Genomic DNA, 23,756 nt, shown 5'->3' on the forward strand with positions numbered 1-23,756 from the left:
CAAGGAGCGCATTCTCTTCCGCATGCAGGCAAACGCATTCATCGTTCGAGGAAGGGAATGGTGATGAACCGCCATTGCACCGGTTGCATCCGCCTTCATTGCAGTTTTTTAATCCCCGAGGCGTTCCATTGTACCTTAGAGGATCAAGATCTACATTTAATCCTCGATGCCACCGGAAGTTGGTTCCTTACCCCGTAGCTAGTATTCGATTGTCCCGGACTAGAACAGCTCCAACTCGGCGTTTCATACAATTTGATCGTCGCGAGGCCAGAGACGCTAAAGTCTTAAGATATTACTGTTCAAGTAGGTATAATGCTTTGAAGAATGATTACCATGAAGTATGCGTCCCAACTTGGTCGAAGATGTTGAGGGTCCAGGAGGTTAAGACCATCAACATGGGCATGAAGTTCCGAAATTTGGCAAAAATCGTTGTTGATGTTGATATCGATCAGATCATGAAGGCTTCGCAAAGCGATTTCACCGTTGTTCTTGGAGTTTCCGAAAAAGATTTCATCATCTTCTCGTATGAACTCTTCCAAGGAACGACGCTCGTGCCTAACGAATTTGAGTTTGAGGATATTGGCCAAGAAGGGAATAACTTCATCACGTACTCCCGAGACCTGGAATAGCGAATAAGGACAGGGGCATCTACGTTGAGGAGCATGAAAAATGGACGTCTGATAAACTTCTCCAGCAAGTCGCGTGTCGACAGGTCAACGGTGACAAAATTGTCCCTCCAGTTGAGGGTCACATAGTCCAACATTTCAGCGGGACTGCTGAAACTCAATGACTTTGATGAATCTTCTGACCATGCAACGTGTTGTGTGACCGGACTCAGAGAAAGGAAGGAAAGATGTTGTTTGAAAACACCGCTGTTAGGTGGTATGGGGAATTGGCTGAGTTCCTGGTGGGCCAGATCGGGAGACTGCGCCCAGGCTGAGCGCATGGTGTCTTCCTAATGCTTCTCGCGTAAGACATCCAGGAAGGCCCAAAGGAAAATGTTGCACACCTGGAGATCCGGCGCATCGATGATACTACCGGTCGAAGAACTACCCGAAGTGAGACGAAGCGAAGCAAAGGCTTTATTGGCAACAAGATAGCTCTCGATGGTAGACTTCCCAGAATATCTAGGGCCCACGATCGAAATGAGCATGACGGAGGGAGATATGCGGGCGAAACGCTTGTCCGCGTTAAATTACTTGATGCATCTGATTACGATGTGACATGCTTAATGAACGTGACATGGAGGTGTACACTAGCTGATCATGAGCAAGCTGCTTTCTCCGATGAACGTCTCGCTTTTGCCGCGCTTCTTGCCAGCAGTCTGGCTGCCTTGGCTGCTTTCATATCCTTTGGTGCCGTCGTGCGAAGTTGCTTGATATGAGTCTGAACGAAGGTTCGAGCGGGGTGTGAAGAGAGCCAGGGAGCTGTCACTATCGGAACCGCATTCGCCAATGCTAATCGCTCATTTCCGACGTCAAATTTTTTCTACACAACGCATTAGTTGTATGCTGAAAGGAAAAGCAACGCCTGACATCAATAGCAAGCACAGCCAACCTCCTCACTCCTACTGCCTGTGCCAGAGTTGTCTCTGCGCCCTTCGGTAAAGGGATCAAAATCGTCGGTGGTACGTCCGATCCGCGTAGAACGTTATAAGTTGCGACAAGGTGAGGAAGGTGGTCAATCAATATCGGCGGGTCTATGTCCGCTCGGCAGACGAAAAGATATCGAATGGTGTCGTGTTCCTCGGATGCCTGTTCCATATCCTTGGTAGATGATTGGAAGACAGTCTTTAGTCGGCAATTGGCAATCTGCGTTTCAAGATATTTCGTGACTGCGTTGATGCCGAATATTAGAGATTTGAAAATTGGTGGAGGCTCCGACGATGCCGCAGTATCCAGGTCCGTTAAGGTATCTGCGGAAAACGCTTGGTTTTTAGAAGCTAGATCCATTGGCGAACTGCAGTGTGAGGCACCATTGGTAGTCGCCGAGTCCTTTTTACGAGCCCTCGCACGTAAGCAACGCGCCCGTCGATAATCAGCTATGCCATCCAAGATGCCCACTAGATGTGCCAGGATGGAATTCTGGACGTTGGGGGGTACGGAAGGCCTAGAAATTCTACTCATATCTTTCTCCTCCCTGCCCAGAAGCGAAGGATAACTACCACGGTACTCTGTGGGGGTTGTCCAACACACCCTTAAAAACGACTTTGCGTTCCGTGTTGTCCCGGGGCCTTGCACGCAGGGAGGTTTGAGTATGAACCTTTGCGACCTTTTCTTTGGGCATGAGATGAGTATGTGATGAACCAGCGGATCACGGTCATAATAAACATCTAAGTTGTTCACACGATCCCCTTTGCATACGCCACCTGGATTCATGCCGCCAACCAAGTTCTACTACTCACGATGGTGGATGAGCGCTGAGCCTCCGCTGTGTCGTTATCGTCATACAGAATTGGAAGACCTGGCATATATGGGCGTTGAATTCCGGTTTTAACAGCACAATAGAGCTCATCTGCATCGACGCTCATGCTCGTCGGACCAAACAGTGGTCTTACAAAAAGATTTATGCTCACTGGCCCGAACATAAAAGGATCTGGACCAAAACCCTCACTTTTCACAATTGCTCACATAGTACCCGCATGCCTCCTAATACGCCTCGAATTTGCGTACAAGTCTTTCGCTCCCCCTCACAACTCACCTCGCGCTCTTCAACAAGTTCCTAGAAGAATTTAATCTCACGTGCCCCTGATATGACTCCAGCCATGGCTCAAGACATAGGTGGAACCCTTGCAGACAATGCCCTTGGCAAGTGGTCCAGCTGCGTCTGACGAAAACCTCGAACTCGGTTTATCCCGTTTCTCTAACACACGGGAAACAAACTGCTCATCTCTTCGTTACCTCCCCGCATCCGGTCTCATTACTGAAACTCACTGGTTTTCTGCTCCCGTGACTGCGAGGATCGGCGACGACGGTGCGCTAAACGTTTCGTTCGATATGTTGCATTGGAGTTGTAAGATCACTCCTATCCTACTCTCCTATACATGAATGATTTATTCTCCTTATTCTCAGCCTGCTTTACAAACGCCACAAAGCTTCTGTGGTGTTGTATGTTGCGTATGATAACCAAGCGCGTACGGTCTATAAGCGCATTGCTTTTGTTGGGCCCCGGAGGCGAACCATTGGATGGATGACGAGTCTAGCAACCGGGGTCGTTGCCTTGAACTCGATTTTCATCCAAAGTGGTTTGAACTTGAAAAGAGGTAATAAGACAACGTCTAGTCGAGATCGTTAGGACCTGTCATACTCATGTTTAGCCTTAGTGATGATATCATACCGTCCATGTTGTAATCCGGCTTAATCCCCCTACACTTCCCCCTCTCTCATGAATACTCAGAATCGTTCTTTGGAACCTGGTCCTAAGTCGAACGACGGTCAGATGCGGGGCGAGTCCCAAGCACCAGGGCAGGTAACAACGCCTAAGAAAGTGGCGCGCCATCAATCCTTTCCTGTAACGTCAACGTCAACGATCACTCAGGACTCGACGCCAGCTCAACAAAATCAAATCAAACGACGCCCACCTCATCGTTCCTCAAAGTCTGATACCCCCCGGTCGGGGAATCAATCCTTGGTAAATGCTGGCCTTTCGCGTCATGGGACTTTGCTCACTGCCAATGCGACACCTTCCCGAGCCGCAGCGGAGCTGAAGTCCATTCTTGGAAACAAGAAGGCGCGGTTGAAGCCCAAAGCGACTCTTTTACGCGTCGACTCAGGATCGGCTGCCTTCGACCACCACGTCACTCTAGAACAAGCTAAATCACGCGCCCGCATTGAAGTGGACATCTATCTTCAATCCAATGTTTATGTACAAGGCGGTTACCTTCAAGGTCATGTCATAATTAACGTTCGGCCAGCAACAAGTAAAGAACCTCCTATATTCATCGTTGGAGGAAAAATACGCGTTATTGGCTTTGAAAGTCTTGGGATCAAGTCAAGGTCGATCTTCTACCAATGCTCCGCTACTATGTCTTCCATTGTACCCGAATTTGCCACATTATATGCGCCTGAACAAGATGAGGAAGGTCTGCCGCAAGTGAAGGAAGGGAACTACTGTCTTCCTTTCTCACTGCACCTTTCTTTGGCAACCAAGAATGGTCAGGCCCGTGGCTACCTACGAAGTGTACCGGGGATATCACTCAATTATATCGCAATGGTGTACGTGGGGCGCGATCGAGTTGTACTGTAGCTCATTCTTTGTCAATTTCGCAGCTCAATCGAAATCAAGGATGGATCTGGGCGTCGGTCGATCGCGCATTTTTATCGCACTATTGAAGTATGGCCAAAACTGGATCCTGCGGTCGTCTTGTCTCCTGCCCTTCGGCCCCTCCAGGCGACCGTATGTAAATCCTTAGCGAGAAATCCAAGTGGCCGTCGAATCAAGCTGACAGCTATGTTGTACCGGCTACATTGGATTTCTGGTCAATCTTGTCGAGTCAAGATTGTCGTGGAGAACGACACAAAGAAGACGCTCAAAGATATCATCATCAGTCTCCACCAGACTATTACCATTTGCCCTCACTCTCTTTCAGGAAAAAGTGAGATGGACCTCGATTCTCGTCAGCCTACAGTATCATCAAAACGGATTGCAGAATCTGTCTTGGAGGTCGGTCAACCTCGGACCAAAGGCCATGCGAGTGCTAAGGGATGGTGGTTGGGAGTAGGTCCCGGTCAGAAGTTGGAATTTGAGCATTCAATTTTAATTCCGGTGAGAAAATTCAGGTACTCGCCCGCTCCCAACTAATGAGTTTTCAGCTGGGTACATTATCAGTACCCCTTGGTCAGCTCTTTGAAGTCAGCCATCAGGTTCATGTAGAGCTAGGTGGACCGCATGTGGTCGAAGGTACACAGGTTATGTTGCCCATTAGAATTGTCGGGTTTCTCTCAGTCGACCCGCCCCCACCGAAGACGCTCACTTCTCGGTTACCAAATGACTTGTCTCTGCGGTCTCCATATTCCAGACAAGGAACCGAGTCCATGACTGTGGCTGATACCCCCGCTTGCGCTCTGCCAGTGGATCGACCACCACCACCCTCGCACTTGAAGCACCCCAATTGCAGAAAAGAAGGCTGGCAATCTAATAGCTCGAATGAAACTCTGACTGTTCTCGAAAGCTCATCTAAATCTCTTCCAGCTCTTCCAACTAAAGTTACTCTCAGGTCGACCTCCAAAGTGCCCGAACTCGGGGGCCTCCCTCTATCGGGCGATGCATATGGTTTTGTACAGAAAACCGCAGGAACAGCTAACCCAGACGTGATCGATGCAGCTTCCCCGGATCTGTATCTTGCTTCGGAGACTGTACCCGTTTTTGAAGACGGGCATCTAGATGATATATCGGACCCGGACTCTGTGACGAGTGTTCTCCAATCTCTTATGGAACAACTTGCGGTGCTCCCATCGGACCACCCTAGCAATGAGGTGCAGACAACCCCTCGGGAGTTAGATCCTAACAGGCGTTCACGTTTTGCTACTCGTGTACAGGAAAAGACCCGGCTTGCTACGGCTGCGTACCTGAACAGTGGAATCGATACTGGCCGTTTTATTCAGGAGTGTCAACATGATCCCACGTCTCCGCAAGGAAGATACATAAGCAGAAAGCCCCACCTTTTTCCTCAAACCCTTCCCGATGGTGGAGTCAAGCAGAGCCCGAAAGGCCCCTTGGCAGGACGACCGTCCCAGTTGTGTCAATTTAGCGAACACCTTTCGAATCCCAGTGACGTTCAGAATTTCTTAGTTCGTGGCGGACAGCCTGGAATCCTCGTTGAGTCAAATAGCAATCCAGGCTTCGAGACCGTACCGTGTGGACTGGATTCATCACCTAGTGGGACAACATCGCGGCTACAGCAAGGTTGTCCAGACAGTCTTATGCTACGAGTAAGTAGAAATTCGTACGAGGATGTACCTCATGCCCAGTCAGAAACACCGACCAGCCAAAGAAAGATCGCCATAGGCGCCCCGTCTACCACGTCCAATGTTACAGCAACCCTCGTCGGAAGTATCTCCGTCAAGGACAAAGTTCGAACTCTGGAGGAGCGAGTGAGGGCAGCCGCCCAAGCGTGAAGCTAGTCATACGCGTCTTATTTGGCAATAATCCTGTAAAGCCATTCCCATATGTTATATCGCGACCGTTCTGTCGAGGAAATATACAACGTCATTTCAGCGGTTGTACGGCCGGGTTTTGTATTGGCTCTTACAATTTGATTAGTTTTTTGCGCTGATCTCATACCGGAATCACTCAGAAATTTGTGACCATCTCGTCTAGCGAGCTTCGAACTGCGCGAAATTATCGGTAATATGTTATGCTATACCTATACTTAAACATGAAGACCGTATACAGCAATGCGCAGCGTATTCAATTGACACGGAATGTGGGTGGGTCGATACATTACGAATGCGTCTCGTAAGTGCAACTTGCTGTGGCACCTCGGGGTCCGAGTCAAGGATGGCTCGGAGAATGATCCAACATCTCTTGGTATGCGTTTCGGCAATTCGGATGAAATAGCTATTTCTCGTCTGCCAAGAATTGATAGAAATGAGCGTAGAATGGAAACAAGGACATAGTGTGAAGGATTTGAGGAATGATCTCGCCATGAGGCTTTCCACGCGGCATATTGCGCAGTATCAATGACTCAGTTCATAGTCATCGAGACTCCGAGTCTGTCTGGCCTCATGTTTCGGGTGTTCCGTCTGCTCAGTTACATTGTGATGAAGAATCGCTGCCTCGCTGTTTTCGAGTCGAGTAAGTAATAAGCCGGCAAACCTGGTTTTGCTACAGTACGGCTAGTGAGTTACCGGAAATAGAAGGCAAGAACACCGGATCAACGGATCAATATTTTTATCGAAGCGAGTACAGATAAGGACATCTCCGAAACTAATCTGGACAACTAGTAGATAAACCGATGATAATGATAAACTAGTATAACAAAAATCCAAAACATTGTGGATGAAGATTCAAAGACCACCAAGGAGAGACAAGGCCATTCTCAACTCTTTCTTTGCCTGCTCTGCATCTTCGTAGTCCAAGGAACTAATTGCAAATTTACAATGTCTCTGTACCTTGGAAATCATACTAGGCGTCAGTTCGACGCTCGAGACGTCAACAGGTGGCGGGTGCGTGGGTGGCATGGGGGGTGGATATGATCTTGGTGGTGATGAGGCATAGATACTTGCTGGTTGGCTTGGAGCCGCGTATATATATGGGGATACTGGCGCCCGGGGAGGAGATGGGAGTGTCATATGTTCGGATGCGCTGTTAATAGAGTGAATTGGTGAAGGCGAATTCCTTGCTTGGGGGGCGTAGATACTAGGGGGACCTTGATAGGCTTCACTAGGGCTGGCAGCTTCAGGTGGAGGCGGTGAGCGGCGAATAACTCTGGCAGTAGGGCTGAAGCGTGTTTGTTTCTGGCTTTCTGGGCTTCCTTCGCGACTCCGTGACTTCAGAGCATTAGAATGCGTAGGTGAGGACGAGCCCTTGGATTCGTCATCCAGCTCGGAGACAGTCACCGTCCTTGGTCCTCGAAGCGATTCAGGTTTAGAACGGGTACTGCTTCCGCTTTCATCACGACTATGGACTTTGGCGTACTTAGGTGATGATCTAACATGGGTTGAGCCGGAAGGGGAGGCAACGCGAATGGAGTCTTTAATAGAATGATCTGAAGGGGGTGAAGTGGCACCACGTTCGGTGGCTGGAAGACCATCTTGAGCCACGTCGTCAAGCTCTTGATCCGCCGGACCCGGCAGGGGCTTGCGACCCTCGCGTAGAGCCTTCGAAATATCGGCAGCTTTCCATTTGGCGTAACGTATCTTCTCTTCGTTCTACATAACAAGAACAGCTCAAGCGAATGGTAAATAGATGCAGGAAAGGGCACGCACCGATTCGGAGACTTCAACTTTTGGGAAAATCTTGAGGACCTCTAGAAAATTGGAGGCTGCAAGAAATTTCTTCGCAGTCGTCCTGATACAACAGATCAGATGATAGGCAGATACTTTGCTGTAAGTAAACCGACCTTGTCACGGCACCTCTTCTATCCTCGTTATCTGCGCTCTGGAAGACCTTGAGGGCAAAGTTCTCTACAAATGCTGCGCTCGCAGCTTCGACCTCGATCGCGTCCACGCTACCAATCTCTTGCTTCATATGTTCGAGTACCCCAAGAAGCTTGAAGAGAACATCACGCGAAGCATTATCGCGGGCCTTCAAACCTAAACCGAGCTGTGCAGCATAATACGCGCCTTGGAAACGGCGTCAGGGGCGGTCTTTTTAAAAAATCAGAGAACATACACCAATATGCAATGATCGGTTCATGTACTTTGAGTTCGTCGGCACGTTGGAGGTAAGGAACGATGGGCCTGAGGTCTGAAGAGATTGGAGGCAAACCAAGAAGTTGTTGGGATGACATGTTACGGCTTGAGGATGATAGGGATTAATTATATAGCAATAGACGCAACGGATTTAGCCTGAAGCGCCTCGAGGCGAACACACTCGTTGACGTCATCATCACTTGATCAGCGTACTAGAGCAGGTCACTAACTCACTGCGCCACGTTCTCTGTTCAATTAGAACCTTCCAAGTGATGATACTTGCTCGGATATCTAAGTTAGTACGTCTGCTGTTCAAGGCTGTATCTGGAGCATCATTTTTCTTGTGGCCAGCTTTCGCGTGCATCAGTGGATTAAGTTTAACTGGTACTCCGGCGTTTACTATTAGCACTTGTTGGAATGATGGTGCATCTCACAGCAAGGCACTGCTTTAATACTGCGAGCCGTAATTAACCGCGGAGTCAATGAGTACACAGAAGATTGGCAATTTAAGTTTATTCCTTATCGAATGACGTACTTATGTCGCAGACCGTACGCCCGGCAGCTACGGTTTTCACGGCAACAATAAAGGATTACACTCCAGTAGGAAGCGACCTCATTAATCGTTTAAAGCATACTACATCATGGTTCTCCATTACACTTGACGCAAAACCTTGAACTCAAAAGTTTATCCAGGGTAATCTTCGAGCTATGAGTAAATGGTTCAGTCCGAGAAAAGTCTTGATGCCTTACGGTATGCACAGACTATATCCAACCGCGGGCAAGCAGGATTGCACTCTTAACCATGACGTCCTATAAACGGTGGAGCGGGCAATGTCACATACATCTAATCTATACATAATGTCGTCCCAAGTATCAACAACGCATGACTGCAAGTTGGAACAGTTTTCAGTTGCTTCTACTCCCACATGTGCACATTATAACACAAACGGTAAACCCACGTCATGTGAAAAGCCTCACCGACTTCATTGCGGATCACTGAGGGTTGTTCTCAGATGGTAACTTCAGACTAGCGGAAGAAAGTGGACTGTCAACCATGCGACCCGGGGAATCAGATTCAGGCTCAATGATAAGAGGAAGAACCATAGATTCTTTACGGCCCAAGGAAGGGATAAGAAGTTGACGTTCTGCATCAGGTTCGGCTGATATAGCGGTGTGCACGTGTGACATTGGTTGAAAGTGAAACGCGGGAGTAGGCTTAGGTGCAGGAGGAGACCGGACGCTAGAATCGCTGGTATTGACGAAGGATGAAGTACCACTCTGTGACCTGGCGTGAGTCTGAGGCTGTTCGCCGTAGCTGGGATCAGCTGAGTTGTTACGCGACGTGCTTCGAAATTCAATTTTCGGAGCTTGTAGGTGGTGAAATTCTGTCAGAGCATCAGAGAGGTCATCGAGCTGGAAAGAGCTATTAGTTAGATGTAGTTGAATGTTATGAGTGGAATATTGACCTTGGACATCACTTCGTTAATTGCTTCCTTTCTGCCCTCGAATTGTGTTGCCAACTTCTTGAATTCACTTTCCCTAGCTCTCAGTTTCTCTGCCTCCTCATCGACAACCCCAACGCCCTCTTCGTCACCGATTTCATGCTCAGGCTCAGAGCCAGTACTGGTTGCTCTCGGGAAAGCGAAAGCGGCCCCTTTCCCCTTGCCATCCGTCGGCTTTCCCTGGCCAAGACCCTCCATGTCGACATGCATCCGAGCGATCTGTTTCTGAAGGTCGAGCACTCGCGAAAGGTGTGCCCATAATTCCTCGTTGGATCCTTCTATATGTACGGACATGCCGTCTTCGTGTGTGGGGGCTTCTGGTGGGAGGACGGTACCAAGGGGAGAACCGTCGAAGGGGTCGTATAGTGTAGGTGCTGGCAGGGTGTTGCTGGCAGAGGAGACAGGAGGAGTTGCACCCAAAGGGCCTTCACCGGAATTCGCAGGTTCATTTACGATGCGTGCTTGGGTGGAAGCCATCTCACTTCCACCCGTTTTAGATCGAACACGGAGTGGCGGGTGCCTGGCATCCAGCGAGCTGGGAAAAGGAAGGGCAAGGGCACTTTCAGACCTGCGCGGATGGCTGTACATTCTCTCTAGAACCTGGTCATGAGGTGTGCTCAGAGCAACCAAGCTCCTTGTTGGTAGTGCGCCCTCCTTCAGTCGATCTAAGCCGCCTGCACTCGGTTTCGCTGTAGAGTGACGGTCAAGAGACGATCGCGCAGTATTGGCATCTATTGAACGGGCATCTGGTCTGAGAGTTGAGCTGCGATCGTCCATGGACCTCAATGTCGATGTCGGCCATCGAGAGGCGTTGCGGAGCATCGTCGCCTTCGCCATGCTTAGCCCATCACTCTATCACGTGGACCTTCAGAGAGTATCTATTCGAGTACTTTACGATACAACCGAGTACGCTGATCACACACACTCTCCTGTAACGCGAGTCAGATAGCTCAAAATATAGACTCAGTACAAGGTAAGTGGTACCTGGAACGGCTTGTCCAGCTGAATTGACCCTTGACCTTAAGGAATTGTTTCCACACAACAACCCGCGCACAAAGGCTTCGGCTACGACAAGGGCGCCAGCAGCATTTGTATGAAGATGATCATTCGGATAGAATGTCGTGGTTTGTATTTGGCCGAGGGTATTGAAGGCGGAAGCAACGTATGCATAATGGTCGACATAGGTGACATTTCTTCGAGACCCAATGCTCCGAGCGTAAGTTACAAACCTGTTGGGGCCTGCAATGGCACCGTCGATCCAGATGTTGTCTGGGGTCTGTGACGAGATGATGGGTATAGCACCCTTCCGGAGTAAAGCAGTTATAGCATTTTCGATGTAGAAGGCAAAGCTGTGGATCAAGATTTGGGAACCACTGACGTGATCATATGTGAATCTCAGCATGAACGTCATGTATTGAACCACTTGCCTCGATGTAGTGACAACACTTGTTATATTGTAGCCGTCGCCGACGGCATCCTGCTTTCCGTTGTCAATTGCGCCTGCACTCCCATCATTGTGACCAAATTCGATTATGACATAGTCGCCCTTCTGAGTGTTTTCAATCAGATCTGTGAATAACCCTTGGTCATTATATGACCTAGCACTTTCACCCCCAATAGCATTGTTGACGACGGGGATAGTCAAGAACTGTGCCAGGAATACGCCCCATCCTAACTTCAAGGGTAAACATCCACCTAAAGAGATTTGACATGCGGTAATGCGCACCTTGCGTACCGCTACCGCCTCCTCCTACCGCCATTGTTGAATCACCCGCAAGCCTAACGGTCTGCGATGCAACGGAAACAACGGAGAGAAATAATCCAAGGTACCGAAGAGTAACCATCCTAGGGCCCGTATTCAAACTTGATTTTTCTTATAAACGGGGGCGGACGGGCAATTTGGGCCGCCGGAAAGCCAGATATATTTGGTCGATATCGACAGAAAACCAAAAATAAGGCCAGCCAGCCTCCCATGCATTGAGTCAAACAGAAGTTCGGAAACGACCACATGAAGAGAATCATGAAAGTCTGGTGTTTGACCTTGTGATTTACACCGGCCCTTTCTGATTATGCTGACGGAAAGCACTGGAATAAAAACGGGCCGCGTTTGCATGATCTATACTCCTGGAAAGCATCGAATGATAGACATACACAAGAGGTCATCGACGGTCGGGTGACTGGTCAATGATGAGAGGGTTGATCAGGTACAGCTGCACCCTAGGACTCAGGCCTCTTCAAATTTCAATCGTCATCGACATCAAGATCATCTTCGTCAACTTCTTCCTCTTCTTCCTCATCAGCTTCATCGTTTTCATCGTTCTCGTCTGCCTCCTCTTCGTCCTCTTCGTCAATTGTCAGTTCTGGCTGGGGCTGAGACTGATGTTGAGTGTGCGGGTTATGACCTGAGGCTCCACTAGCCATTTTCCGAGCTTGTGCCGCCCGTAACGCTTCTTCCTTCTCTTCATCAACCGGCAGAAGTTCATCTAGGGCAAGATCTCGCCAGCGAAGTGCGCCATTGATGCCTCCGCCAGCATACCCCATGTCTTCGAACAATGCACGAGATGTCGGGTCATATGGAGGCCTTGGTCTTGCGGCAGGGTGTTTGATGTTTGTAGGATTTCCATACGGGTACGAAGGATGTACCTGTGATGGTAATACTGTGGAATATCACTATGAAGACATTGGTGCTGCTCTTTGCGACCTACTGTCTGAGTCATCTGGGTTCGGTGGAATCAAGTGCGGTGGAATGTCGAGTTCTGAATGACATCAGCATGGAGTTGAAATGCAGCGACTGGTCAACACACCGTCATCAGAAAGGTCTCCTTTTATGTATTCCGGTGTATCTATGGTATCGAGAAGTAAGAGATCATTGTGAGTCATATGTAGATAACAAAATGTCAAGTCCTAGGATGAGAGTAAGAGCAGTGGATTGCCAGAAACCACATTTCTTTACCGTCATGTCGTTGAGGTTTAAATTTAAAGTTGACTAGCACTTGCGCGGCGCGCTGCGCCGCTTAGTACTATGGTTTGATAATCATATTGAAATTTTTGTAATGATTAAGACATGATTTGTATTGTAATAATATCTGGAGGACATAGACATAAGAGTATCATATACTGTACCATTTCGACCTTATGTTCACGTCAACTGTCAACAAGCTAATTTTTGAACCTAAATTAGTTCACGTCAACATGTCAACAAGGGGTGTGAACCCCCTGATGGCAAAACATATCCAAAAAATATCCAAAAAAGGAACAACATATCCCAAAAAGGAAGTGTGAACATTATGTCAACAGTCCTCAAGGCTTCGTGAACTAACTCTTAATTGACACCTGTCATGCTTACATAATTGACAGTGAACATAAGGTCGAAATGGTACAGTAATATAACATAGGATAGTAAAGTGAATGAGCTCGACGATCATCCACTTCAAGTGAATGGCGAGCAGTGCCAGATAATGGACGGTGGTGATCTGCATGTCTGTTTCATTGTCAATACAGCGTCAACTATATATGATTGTACAATGAAATGATTTACTGATTCTTGCATGCTAACAACAGTCAATTAATGTATGTTTCACAATTGAACATTAAGTTACATATTTAAACCTAGAGGCTAGGACACTATCGATTTTGACTGTTCGAAAAGTCCAAGGTTGCAATCATTCTACGGGGGGAAGGGTTGAGGACGTTGAACTTCGAGAATACAGTTTGGTCTTATGCTTCCAGGTCTACTCGTTGGACTCCCAGTCGACGAAAACATGAAACTTACACTCTGAATCAGGTGAGGGAAGAAGCTTGTCGTGGGGATAAAAATATCCCTAATCATATTTCTGCATTTTTAGTCTTATCGGCACCCAACGCCGTCAACGCAAATCGAAAGCTATCGACAACGATTCTACAGAAAGACCAATAGACTTAAAGTCCACGGACCAAGGAAGGACATGGAGAGCGGACGGGAGTCCATCATATATGACGGAGAGAAGCTATTTCTCATTTGGAGTATGTGAAGCGTGGTGCTATATTCTGTACTGCCAACAGCAAGTTAAGAAGGGATGGTAGGCGCGAAAGTCGCATTGAGTGGGATGCGAGAAAGCGTGTCGATTTCGAATGACAATGGTCAAAAAAAGTGAAAAGCGCGTCGATTTTGAGTAGGGATGCATTTGTGGGAAGATTTGTGTGACGGGGCTCCACACGTGGAGTCTTTGGAAGCCTGTGACACGAAGAAAGTAGGCTCTCGCAAGAAAGGAAGAAAAGGCGAAAAAAAGAAGGCAAGGGAAGAAAAGGCATGAGAACGAATGAGAAAAGGTACCGCGTACGAAGTATACGCAAGCAGAGCGCGAGGACAAGAGGGAGGCGAGTGGCGAGAGGCAACCTGAGCGTGACGTCACACCAGCGTTTAATGTAAAGGATGACGGTCATGCCTTAATGATCCCTTCCAACAAATACAAATACAGAGCATGTTATTTTCAGCCAGATATGTAACTCAAATCCCTTTCTCTATATTTACATCTACAGACACCCATCTGGCAAGATATTCAGATCCATCTGTGCAGGGTACTCGATTTCCACTTACTTGGGACAGCCTGACCAGCCGAGTTGGCCTTCGATTTCAGCGAGCTATTTCCGCACAGTATCCCTCTCATGAAAGCCTGCGCGACCACATTCGCGCCTGCAGGTGATGTGTGTGTATGGTCTCCCGGGTAGAAAGCTGTCGTAGCGGTCTGTCCAAGTTTGTTGTATGCTTGTGCAACATAAGCATAGTGGTTAACATATGTGGCGCCCGTACGATTTGCCGCGGTTTGTGCATATCCCACAAACCGAGGCCCTGCGACTATGCGACCATTGGACCAGTCATTACTAGGGGTTTGCGAAGAAATTATAGGGATTGCGCCTTTGGCCTGGATTGCAACAACTGCATTCTGGATGTAATAGGGGAAGGTATGAATTACGAGGGATTGTCCCCTTGCAAAATTTCAGCCCGTCATATTTTTCACGCGTACAGCAAGGAACTCACGCAGAGTTGGACACTGTCGCAGTAGTGTTATACCCGTCTCCGAAAGCACACTGCCTTCCATTGTCGACATTTCCAGACATCCCATCGTTATGGCCAAATTCGATAATCACAAAGTCACCCGGTCTCACTGTATTCAAGAGAGCATCAAAGCGCCCCTCGTCAGTATATGATCTCGAAGACCGGCCAGCAATAGCGCGATTGACGACAGGAACTGTTAAATATTGTCCCAGATACTGCCCCCACCCTACAGAATATAAGTACCGATTTCGTGTATCTCGCCCCAGGACTTACTTACCATCTGTCCCAGGTGCGGCAGAGCCTCCTCCACCGCGGGCCATCGTCGAGTCTCCCGCTAGATACACGGTTTGACCATGAACAGATAAGCCGAGAACAACCGTTATGATTAGCGAAAGGAATGGACACATTTCTGTGATTTCATTGACTCGCCTTACCTTTATATTTAACAACATTCAATCCTGAAGTCCCGGCTCTCGCGGAACGGAATTGCCCTCCGGACCGTCGGTTGTGGAACGCTTCGTCAAGTGACAATCACCATTCATACATTCCAAGAAGCTATCGATGCTGAAAAGGACATTCGAGCATAAGGAGAACTCGGTACGCGTCAAGACTACATACTTGTATAGTGTAGCCAAGAGTGAAGCGGACGCATCATCTCTACTCTCAAATTTCAGCAGTAAATTCTCCCCTCATCTCTCACTCTCACCCCCACTCTCTGGATCGTCAATCTGAAGAGCGTTGAACCTCCCAGCGTTGATTAATGTGACATTTACCTCATCTACCTCTTCACTTTCTTCATCGGACGAGGTTGTTGGATCATCCTCCTCTACTTCTTCCTTCTCGTCACTTTCATCATCGTTACTTTCATCGTCTTCGTCTCGACCAGGAATCCAGATACCCGCGTCAGGCTCTGTGCTTTGCTGACTTATTATATCAAGGGGGGTACCTGGAGGCCAAAAACCCCATGATATACGACCTTCGGCTACTGCGCGGAGTACTGTGCGGATACCATGTTCATCGAGTCGCAACTCGAAGGTTTCATGTCACTTACTAGCATTACCTGCTCGATGAATGTCCGGTCGCCCTGCTTTAGCAGTTACCCAGCCTTTCGTGTTCGCATATGCGATGAGAATATCCATAGAAGTCCATTGAACCGACTTCTGTTTCGATGGTTGCATACCTTCTCTCCAAGTTCGCTTGTCCTCCTGCGTTTCCCCAGAGAGGCTTGACAGGTTCAATCTGAATATGCGTTCCAAGGGCAGAAGCTGGTTAATGTAGTTGATACACGCTGGTATTGCTGCAACTCTAGAGATAGGAAGGATGCTAGAAAGGACCTACACAGCTTTAATATAAGTCGAGTATTCAGCCTTTGTTAACTTACTTGCATCTCCATGGGCACGTAATTGGGCACAACGAGACCGGGACAATCAACAAGGCGGATATCCTGCGTCAAAAACAGTGTCTGGAAATGCTTCGTCTATGCTCGAATTAATGGCTGGGCTATAGTCTCTTCAAAAAGGACCATGAAACATACCTTCCCCGGCGTTTTCGACGCACGAACAATTTTGGTACCGAAAAGTGCATTCAACAGCGACGACTTCCCAACATTCGGCTGACCTGCGAGAGATATTGAGTTTCAACGTAGAGTATAGCCAAGGAAGCTTACTACCTATGAGCCCGATGGTCAGGAAATCAGGTTCCAATTCCTCACCATCCTTCTCGTCCTCTGTGGACTTCATTTTCGCAGATGCTGTGTCATCGATTGCCACAGACGCCGAACCAGCAACACTTAGGGCACCACTCCAATCTATGTCTCGTTTCACCGGGGGTACCCACTTCTCCAACCAGTCAGGGTTCTGAGCTACATTTGCTGGGGGTTTGATCATTTCACTATGTACTGCCTTGATGACGTCGATTAAACGTCGCCGGAAGGTCTCTGGGAGATGCGGCTCATAATGTTTTCTGCCTTGATGAACGGTCGTAGCTTCCTTTTCGATGTACGCCTCTACCGGAACAATTGGTATATGAGGATGATGGATCGCAAGATACTCCATCCACGCGGCGACACGAGCGGGGCCGGTAATGTCAATTTTGGTGAGAACAAAAATGACTTTATGATTAGCGAGATACGCGGCTAATGACGATGGAAAGTGGAGGAGTGGACAACGGGAATCCAGAAGAACCAGAATGATTTGTGATATTTCAGTGACGCGCCACCTATTCAGATAAAATGGAACGTCGAGATAGAGAAAGGACAATACTCACAACTGCCGCCAAACCTCAATGTTGCGCTCAAAATACGAGGGTGACGGAGGTGGAGCTATAGAAGCTTCGGCATTGGGTTGCAACAAATCAGGCTCTCTGCTTGCGTTCCACTCTGTCAATGAGAGATCAGTTTGTTCCAGCCATTTTTTGAATATCCCTTCTTCATTATGTTGAACCTCTTTCTTCGACATGTCAAACCTCCATTTGGGACGTTTGGGGCATGTAAGTGGTTGTCTATTTACTGATGTCCTGTCCGCCGAAAGATCCAAGACAGCGGCGTCATATCCGATGGGTCGGGAAAGAGGCACAGTTGATGCGACGGCCTTGGTTTTCTCGAGAAACGTGGATGGTAATTTGATGAATGTAGATTGCAGTTTCCTGGCTGATGCGATGGCCGCGTCTGAGCTTCCATGGCCAACCACCTTGCCAGAGCCAATCCTAGTCTGCCTGCGCTTGTGAGAAACTTTCTTGGTGGGTTCCGGTGGCGGTAGATCGCCTCGTTTTATAGCGCGTTTGATCTGTTGCTGTTCCTTTTTCTGTTTCCCAGACGTGGGTTTGCGCCGCGGCATTGAGGATCCATCAGACTTATACTTCAGTCTTTCCGTTCGTTGTTATTAATTACATCATCCGGAACTTGCCATGTCGTGATGTTTTCCTCCGACAAGGGTGGTCTTTCCGTCATTGATTTGAGCTAAGCCATGAACATAGCCACATGGGAGTGATAAGGGACTTGCATAGCTGAGAGCGATCATTAATTATAACTGCATCTGATCAACCTCCTCCGAACGCCATACAATGCTCGTTGTTCCCATCTCAGTTTGATAATCTCTCTCTCAAACCACTTCTCTCTTCCAGTTCGCCTCCAGACAACCACCTATGACACAGGCTCTCGCTGTCCATCACCTCTCTTCCCTAATCTCATCCGCCAGAGTCTCACTGTCAGGTACCACCACCAGCGGCCAGTCTGCAGCCTCTGCTCCCAGCTTCGAGACAAGGCGGTCCACAACCCGGAAAGAGGGTCATTTTGTCTATAAACATGGTCAACGACATCATTCATACGATAGCGAAAAAGCACCATATCCCCTGTGCTATGACCGGTCTGTTCTCGATCTGTTAGTCTTCAGAGTGTGATGTCAATAATAGTGTGCCTGGCTGACGGCGCACCACAGAGAATCCTTAGAAAACGAATTCGTTCAACGTGTCAAAGGTTCCGTCTCCTTCGTGGACCTAGAGCAGCGACAATCACAAAGGGTGCTTGACCTTGGATGTGGGGTAGGTCATCGTCCGGTGAATCTCGACAATGACCATTCATTTATAGACGAGTGTAGCTTGGGACATGGGTGATTGATGCCGCGAAAAAATGTCCTGAGTCTGAATTCGTAAGGTCCCATTTCCATTAGAGGAGCCCCTCTCGCTGAAATCGGCTCAAGGTTGGTTTCGACTTGGTCGACGTTCAAATACCCCGTTCAATCTTGGACCCCTCGGTCGCAGCACGGATAGAGTGGAGACATGGCAATTAGTGAGTGGCAGAAACATGACGGTCGATCGGCTCTGACATCGTGCCCCCCAGCTTAACAACAAAATTACCGTTTGAGGATGACGAAATTTGACCATGTCCACATTTCGTATATTGCTAACGGAGTTCCGGAAAACAAGGTAAGAAATCGATACTTGTTTTGTACTTCTTTATCCATCTACTTATAGTGGGGGAACCTCTTCGAGGTGAGTGCGACGGCACACAGGCATTCAAAACCCAGGTACTAACAATCATAGGAAATTACGAGAGTCCTTGGGCCAGGTGGTTCCTGTGAAATTATTGACGAGGGTTTGTACTCATTCATTCATACATATAGCATGTATTGATGACGGTGATAGATATGATATTCCCCATTCTTCCTCGATGGTTCACGCAAGCTTTGCGGCCGAGGCCGAAAACATCATCCGTTCACCTACCCAAAGGTTTCCAGCACAAACATTCTTCTTCTAGAGACCAGACTACGAAGTATACAACGACACACGACCATGCCCTCTTAGAGTCGCTTTATAATTCTGTCTTTGAGAACAGATTTATCAACACGAAACCAACAGGTAAGAAACTATCATCAGACTATTGGCAATGTTGACCTTTTGCCAGCCTTACTCCCGGGTCTTTTTACATCGTATTTTCGGCAGATCGCAATAGCGCCTGTCTTACATTACCCCATGCCGCCTCTAGCACCAATGCAGTCCCTCCCCCCTCAGATCGTTACCACCTACGTTCTAGAACCCGAAACAGATACGCTGAATCCGCACCAGTCTACCATTTATCCAACGCCAGTGCCAATGACTCGCCCGATGTCTTTGTCCTTGTCGTCCGTCGCGTCTTCCCATATTAACGGGACCCGAGTCGATTCGATGTATGGTAGTCGACCCGGGACGGCCTCACCAAATACAACAGCGCCCGAATCTCCTACCTCACACATGGCACCCCACGGTCTTCCAAAACCCCAGACTGGGAAATGCAGTGGCGTTTCCCCGCCAACTCCACCTTCTTCCCCCTTTCCCACGCCAATTTCGCAGATGCCAATGAAGCAGTTTATATTGGACGAGGCACTGAGTGCGGGGGAGGAGGCTATGTCTCATCCCCAACAGTCGCGGCAAATGTTCCCATTTGATCGACTACATCAGCTGAACAGTCGGTATCTTGCAATGCAACTATATCGGTGCTGCCAGTGTATTCTGGGATGCCAGGAAGCCATGTGGGAAGAACTGAAAGACAGACTACGGAATAGGAAGCAGGAGCTGATACCATACGGATGGGATGATGACGATGAGTTGGAGGAGCTGCAGAACAGAACTAAATTCGAGAAACTTGTGGATAGATTTAAGAAGTAAGTTTCCCATCTCTTGGTAGGGCACCACTCCAATCGTGACTTTCTAGTGACATGCACCTTCGCCTATCCCTCTGGCATTCATTGACAGACCTCGGCTGGAATTCGCCTGACCGTGAGCCTCTCACGAAAGCCGAGCTCGTCGAAGAAGAACGAATTCGAGCAAACATTTTAGAAGCTAGAAAACAGGCCAAGCCGGAAGAGTTTGACATTCCTTGTCGCTCTGTCAGAGTCCTCGTTGGATGTAAATTATGATGATTTTATGTTCGTTTTATGATTGTATTGTTTTAACTTACAGATTTGGTATCTTCCCATGTTTTTCGTGTAGTGGATCACATCATTGTATGCCTGCCGTAGCTGTATCAATTGCTGAACGTGGATCTGTGATTTTTCAGCTATGAGACGGACACCACAGCTATAACTTTTATGTTTTACGTATCTAGCCCCCTCGGGTCATTTCTCTATATGACCCATGGTCCCTTCGAAAAGGAATAGCTTTCCGTGTAGGATCATGTTATGTTTCGAGATGAAAATAGATAAATAAGTATATTTGTTGTTCATTGTTTGTCCCAATTTTTTTCTACCTCACTGAGCCCCGGCACGGCTGCTCCTTACATTTGACTCCTCTCGCGAATTCTTTCATGTCTATTAGATGATGGGTACTATACAGAAAAAAAATACAAACGCGAAGAAGGGAAAAGCAAAGGAAAATGCTCCGGTATCTTGTTCGAAAGCTTCACCAACAGTGGGGCGGAATGGAAAAGAGATACCTTGGGAGTGGGCATCTATCACATCTCCGGCCGCAAGTAAAGTGCCCCCCATTTTTACAAGAGACGGAAAGTACGTCTATAATCGTTTATGTGTCGTTTCACTGGTATTCACATGAACTTTTAGCTATTTTTTCTCTCTCGTTGGCTCTTCCGTGCAAATCTATTCAGCGGCGTCTGGCGAAATCGTGTCAACACTAAAGGCTCCTACTCCCCAAACATCAACTGACAGTCAATCGAATAACTTTTCGTGTGCAATCGTCAATCCTCATAATCCATTTCAACTGATCACCGGTTCTTTGGCTGGTTCTTTGATGGTTTGGGATTTCCTGGATGGTACTCTGTTAAGGACCATTGATATTGCTCAACCTATACATCTGATTTGCGCGCATGAACGATTCAAAGATTACGTTTTTGTTGCGGTGTCTCGTCCGTTCAAGAGCATCAAGCCGGGTATGTCCATCAATTCTTTTTCACAAAGGTGCCCGTTCATCTCCCTCTCTAAGGAAACAACGCCGTTGTGATGCGTGTCTCGCTACGAAATGTCGAAGCTTCAACCAAATCGACCTTCCTCAAATCTGCGGAGATATTGGCTGTGGGAAAGACACGATTTACAACGGGTTTAGCAATTTCATCTAATGGTGATTGGCTGGTGGCGACCGCGGGGCACAAGGTTTATGTGGCAAAAACATCATCTCTGGCCGCGGGTTTTACGAAGTATGTATCTCCCGAACGCCTCACCTGCTTGGCATTCCATCCGTCACAGGAGTACTTTGCAACTGGTGATGATAAGGGCGTCATCCGGATGTGGTATTGTTTAAATGATGGGCTTGCGGTCAACGTGAAGGGTGTAGAGAAAAAAACACAAACTTCTTCCATGCATTGGCACGCGCACGCCGTATCAGCTCTAACATTCACATCGAATGGTGCTTATTTACTAAGTGGTGGCGAGGAAGCTGTTCTAGTCATTTGGCAATTGCACACTGGACGAAAGGAATTTGTCCCTCGAGTCGGCTCAGCAATCAGCACAGTATCAGTAGCGAGATCGAAGACCGGGGAAGAGGAATACCTTTTGGGGCTTACAGACGCAACATATGTCTTTGTCAATTCCAGCAGTCTGAGAGTTTCGAGAAGCTATTCTCGAGTGAAAATTGGTGTGTCATCACGTTATTGTGCATCCTCCATCCGTTCATATATGTGATACTAGATCCTAGTGTATACGGAAGCGTTCACTCCTTATCTGTGGCCACACCTTTGGCCGTTCATACACCATCATCCACGATTCTCCTACCGTCGTCTCATCCTTCTTCACTCCAAATTTACTCCCCTTCAACATCGACCTTAATATCCGAACTGGAAGTCTCACCGTCCAACCGCGTATCTAGGCGAGAAGATAAAGCAGCGGAGCAATCAAGAGTTGAACATTGCGTTGTCTCACCGTCAGGACGTTGGATGGCAACTGTCGATGCGCGAGAAGGAGACAGTGACTTTAGGGCCGAAACATACCTGAAGCTGTGGGCCTGGAATGAGAAAAATGCTGCATGGATTCTCAATACCCGAATTGACAAGCCACACGGAAAAAACAAGATCACATCACTGGCATTTGGCGTCGAAGAAGCGGAGGATTTGCCTCTGCAATTGGCTACTATTGGGGAAGACGGTATTGTGAGAGTGTGGCGGCTGAGAAATCGGAAATTAAAAGGCGGGGAGACTGAAGGTCAGCACTCGTGACTCTCCATTATCTCGTTTCGCTCATAGATATGTGTTAGAATTCTGGGTGACGCGGACTACTCTTCAATATCATTCAGAAAGACCTCGGTTTGTGTCTTGGTCTCGTGATGGATCATTGCTCGCCGTGAGCTTTGAATCGTGTGTCGTTGTTTATGAAACGTCCATGTACACTATGCTTCAAGTCCTCACGTCACCTGAATGCACAAACCCACAATCTGCGTATTTCATCGGAGGGGGAAATTTGCTTGTTCAAGGCGGCACGAAAATGGTCCTTTGGAATATCTTATCACATGGCAGTGAGTCTATAATATAACCCTTGAAATTCTTTCTTCGGTTTACTGAAGCCTAATCCCAGTCGTGTGGAATCACTCTACCGAAAGAGACATCCACTCAATATGCCCTCATCCTTCTGAATCATCTTTTGCCGTCTTTGAAAAACGTATTTCAAACGAATCGCAGTCAACGCGGATATCCCTCTTTTCTCTCAGCTCCCCTCGACCGACCATGGTATACACCTTACCATTCACATTACGAAATATGGCATGGTACGCGGAGGGAGCTCGATCCGATGAATTTTCTTTTCTGGGTATCAGCCAGAATTGGAGTCTTGTTGCGTTCGGTGATACTGTTGATCTTGCACATGAAGACACTTCGACAAAAGAATTGAATGCGGACGCCCAAACAAGAAAACCAACATTATTACAGGACATCTTTGGTTCTTCTGCATTTGTCGATCTTGCCAACCCGTCAAGACCAGATCGAAATCAACACCATGTCCAATTATCATCTAAAACTGCAGAAGCGATATTAGACTCGCCGGCATACCTTACGCCAGCCCTTAACACGTTCTATGATTCTTTAATCTCCACTTTCTTAAAGAAACGGGTGATAGAGGATTTAACTCCCTCTGATACTATGAAGACGGACGTAGATGATGAGGACGAAGTAGGGGAAAAAGAAGAAGAGAAGCCGCAGATGGTGGCGAAACCTATGTCGTCCCGTACGATTACTTCATCAGAGATGAAAGATCTAGTTGGGTTATTCAGGAAACATGGTATCCAAGGTGAACCCTAAACGATAATAAACTATGCCCTCCCCGTCTTTGACTCGTTTTTTCAAACCACAGATCGAGTACCCTCGTCTACCAATACAAAAATCAATGGGAAAACTACCAATGGACGAAATCCCCCGTCTACCTCTTTGCCACCCCCTTTCAACGGCATTTCTCCCTT

At 47.8% G+C, this 23,756-nt stretch overlaps 11 protein-coding genes across 11 annotated transcripts; 3 read left to right on the top strand and 8 right to left on the bottom strand.

The window, feature by feature from the left end:
- Positions 1 to 299: 299 nt before the first annotated feature.
- AGABI2DRAFT_113851 (hypothetical protein) lies at positions 300 to 1,153 on the bottom strand (the record flags this gene model as incomplete). The annotated part of the gene is made up of 3 exons (XM_006454030.1): positions 300 to 555; positions 612 to 955; positions 1,010 to 1,153. 3 exons carry the CDS (start codon positions 1,151 to 1,153, stop codon positions 300 to 302), a joined length of 744 nt encoding a protein of 247 aa, XP_006454093.1.
- Positions 1,154 to 1,263: 110 nt separating this feature from the next.
- AGABI2DRAFT_113852 (hypothetical protein) lies at positions 1,264 to 2,530 on the bottom strand (the record flags this gene model as incomplete). Its single annotated transcript, XM_006454031.1, has 3 exons — positions 1,264 to 1,488; positions 1,536 to 2,276; positions 2,405 to 2,530. 3 exons carry the CDS (start codon positions 2,528 to 2,530, stop codon positions 1,264 to 1,266), a joined length of 1,092 nt encoding a protein of 363 aa, XP_006454094.1.
- A 268-nt stretch (positions 2,531 to 2,798) lies between these two features.
- Positions 2,799 to 6,116, top strand: AGABI2DRAFT_175794 (hypothetical protein; the record flags this gene model as incomplete). The annotated part of the gene is made up of 6 exons (XM_006454032.1): positions 2,799 to 2,973; positions 3,072 to 3,133; positions 3,397 to 4,214; positions 4,269 to 4,716; positions 4,779 to 4,899; positions 4,945 to 6,116. The coding sequence occupies 6 exons, from the start codon at positions 2,799 to 2,801 to the stop codon at positions 6,114 to 6,116; spliced, it is 2,796 nt and encodes a 931-aa protein (XP_006454095.1).
- An 891-nt stretch (positions 6,117 to 7,007) lies between these two features.
- AGABI2DRAFT_182090 (hypothetical protein) lies at positions 7,008 to 8,465 on the bottom strand (the record flags this gene model as incomplete). The annotated part of the gene is made up of 4 exons (XM_006454033.1): positions 8,335 to 8,465; positions 8,063 to 8,285; positions 7,929 to 8,010; positions 7,008 to 7,871 (listed from the first exon to the last, which is right to left on the bottom strand). Exons 1-4 carry the CDS (start codon positions 8,450 to 8,452, stop codon positions 7,008 to 7,010), a joined length of 1,287 nt encoding a protein of 428 aa, XP_006454096.1. The 5' UTR covers positions 8,453 to 8,465.
- A 494-nt stretch (positions 8,466 to 8,959) lies between these two features.
- AGABI2DRAFT_189407 (hypothetical protein) lies at positions 8,960 to 10,745 on the bottom strand. Its single transcript, XM_006454034.1, has 4 exons — positions 9,821 to 10,745; positions 9,314 to 9,767; positions 9,118 to 9,241; positions 8,960 to 9,060 (listed from the first exon to the last, which is right to left on the bottom strand). The coding sequence occupies exons 1-2, from the start codon at positions 10,691 to 10,693 to the stop codon at positions 9,348 to 9,350; spliced, it is 1,293 nt and encodes a 430-aa protein (XP_006454097.1). The 5' UTR covers positions 10,694 to 10,745; the 3' UTR covers positions 8,960 to 9,060; positions 9,118 to 9,241; positions 9,314 to 9,347.
- On the bottom strand, positions 10,716 to 11,693 carry AGABI2DRAFT_132820 (hypothetical protein). The gene is given in 5 exon segments (XM_006454035.1): positions 10,716 to 10,782; positions 10,819 to 10,820; positions 10,840 to 11,229; positions 11,284 to 11,527; positions 11,583 to 11,693. 5 exon segments carry the CDS (start codon positions 11,614 to 11,616, stop codon positions 10,772 to 10,774), a joined length of 681 nt encoding a protein of 226 aa, XP_006454098.1. The 5' UTR covers positions 11,617 to 11,693; the 3' UTR covers positions 10,716 to 10,771.
- Positions 11,694 to 11,882: 189 nt separating this feature from the next.
- On the bottom strand, positions 11,883 to 12,823 carry AGABI2DRAFT_189408 (hypothetical protein). The gene is made up of 5 exons (XM_006454036.1): positions 12,810 to 12,823; positions 12,661 to 12,760; positions 12,562 to 12,612; positions 12,008 to 12,513; positions 11,883 to 11,941 (listed from the first exon to the last, which is right to left on the bottom strand). Exons 1-4 carry the CDS (start codon positions 12,813 to 12,815, stop codon positions 12,098 to 12,100), a joined length of 573 nt encoding a protein of 190 aa, XP_006454099.1. The 5' UTR covers positions 12,816 to 12,823; the 3' UTR covers positions 11,883 to 11,941; positions 12,008 to 12,097.
- A 1,571-nt stretch (positions 12,824 to 14,394) lies between these two features.
- On the bottom strand, positions 14,395 to 15,298 carry AGABI2DRAFT_62194 (hypothetical protein; the record flags this gene model as incomplete). The annotated part of the gene is made up of 3 exons (XM_006454037.1): positions 14,395 to 14,821; positions 14,874 to 15,117; positions 15,169 to 15,298. The coding sequence occupies 3 exons, from the start codon at positions 15,296 to 15,298 to the stop codon at positions 14,395 to 14,397; spliced, it is 801 nt and encodes a 266-aa protein (XP_006454100.1).
- A 282-nt stretch (positions 15,299 to 15,580) lies between these two features.
- AGABI2DRAFT_113858 (hypothetical protein) lies at positions 15,581 to 17,725 on the bottom strand (the record flags this gene model as incomplete). Its single annotated transcript, XM_006454038.1, has 6 exons — positions 15,581 to 15,888; positions 15,943 to 16,225; positions 16,273 to 16,368; positions 16,426 to 16,508; positions 16,558 to 17,108; positions 17,157 to 17,725. The coding sequence occupies 6 exons, from the start codon at positions 17,723 to 17,725 to the stop codon at positions 15,581 to 15,583; spliced, it is 1,890 nt and encodes a 629-aa protein (XP_006454101.1).
- A 186-nt stretch (positions 17,726 to 17,911) lies between these two features.
- On the top strand, positions 17,912 to 20,405 carry AGABI2DRAFT_182094 (hypothetical protein). Its single transcript, XM_006454039.1, has 10 exons — positions 17,912 to 18,118; positions 18,140 to 18,268; positions 18,326 to 18,428; positions 18,485 to 18,535; positions 18,587 to 18,675; positions 18,727 to 18,744; positions 18,941 to 18,981; positions 19,032 to 19,244; positions 19,291 to 20,026; positions 20,077 to 20,405. Exons 1-10 carry the CDS (start codon positions 18,033 to 18,035, stop codon positions 20,279 to 20,281), a joined length of 1,671 nt encoding a protein of 556 aa, XP_006454102.1. The 5' UTR covers positions 17,912 to 18,032; the 3' UTR covers positions 20,282 to 20,405.
- A 276-nt stretch (positions 20,406 to 20,681) lies between these two features.
- AGABI2DRAFT_196864 (hypothetical protein) lies at positions 20,682 to 23,713 on the top strand (the record flags this gene model as incomplete). The annotated part of the gene is made up of 6 exons (XM_006454040.1): positions 20,682 to 20,866; positions 20,921 to 21,246; positions 21,300 to 21,947; positions 22,001 to 22,510; positions 22,563 to 22,820; positions 22,880 to 23,713. 6 exons carry the CDS (start codon positions 20,682 to 20,684, stop codon positions 23,596 to 23,598), a joined length of 2,646 nt encoding a protein of 881 aa, XP_006454103.1. The 3' UTR covers positions 23,599 to 23,713.
- Positions 23,714 to 23,756: the final 43 nt, after the last annotated feature.

Source organism: Agaricus bisporus (assembly GCF_000300575.1).
Source record: "Agaricus bisporus var. bisporus H97 unplaced genomic scaffold AGABI2scaffold_1, whole genome shotgun sequence".
NCBI lineage: Eukaryota > Fungi > Basidiomycota > Agaricomycetes > Agaricales > Agaricaceae > Agaricus > Agaricus bisporus.

Bases quoted from the DNA above. Each gene is read 5' to 3' on its own strand.
- AGABI2DRAFT_189407 (XM_006454034.1), bottom strand. From the start codon at position 10,693: ATGGCGAAGGCGACGATGCTCCGCAACGCCTCTCGATGGCCGACATCG. The intron at 9,768-9,820 runs GTCAATATTCCA...AGCTCTTTCCAG, and splicing joins TTAACGAAGTGATGTCCAAG to CTCGATGACCTCTCTGATGC.
- AGABI2DRAFT_182094 (XM_006454039.1), top strand. From the start codon at position 18,033: ATGACACAGGCTCTCGCTGTCCATCACCTCTCTTCCCTAATCTCATCC. The intron at 18,982-19,031 runs GTTTGTACTCAT...TGACGGTGATAG, and splicing joins CTGTGAAATTATTGACGAGG to ATATGATATTCCCCATTCTT. The intron at 20,027-20,076 runs GTAAGTTTCCCA...GTGACTTTCTAG, and splicing joins CTTGTGGATAGATTTAAGAA to TGACATGCACCTTCGCCTAT.
- AGABI2DRAFT_132820 (XM_006454035.1), bottom strand. From the start codon at position 11,616: ATGGCGGTAGGAGGAGGCGGTAGCGGTACGCAAG. The intron at 11,528-11,582 runs GTGCGCATTACC...CCTTGAAGTTAG, and splicing joins AGGCGGTAGCGGTACGCAAG to GATGGGGCGTATTCCTGGCA. The intron at 11,230-11,283 runs GCAAGTGGTTCA...TGATCACGTCAG, and splicing joins AGTGTTGTCACTACATCGAG to TGGTTCCCAAATCTTGATCC.
- AGABI2DRAFT_189408 (XM_006454036.1), bottom strand. The intron at 12,613-12,660 runs GTGTGTTGACCA...GATGTCATTCAG, and splicing joins AGGAGACCTTTCTGATGACG to AACTCGACATTCCACCGCAC. The intron at 12,514-12,561 runs GTAGGTCGCAAA...GATATTCCACAG, and splicing joins GAACCCAGATGACTCAGACA to TATTACCATCACAGGTACAT.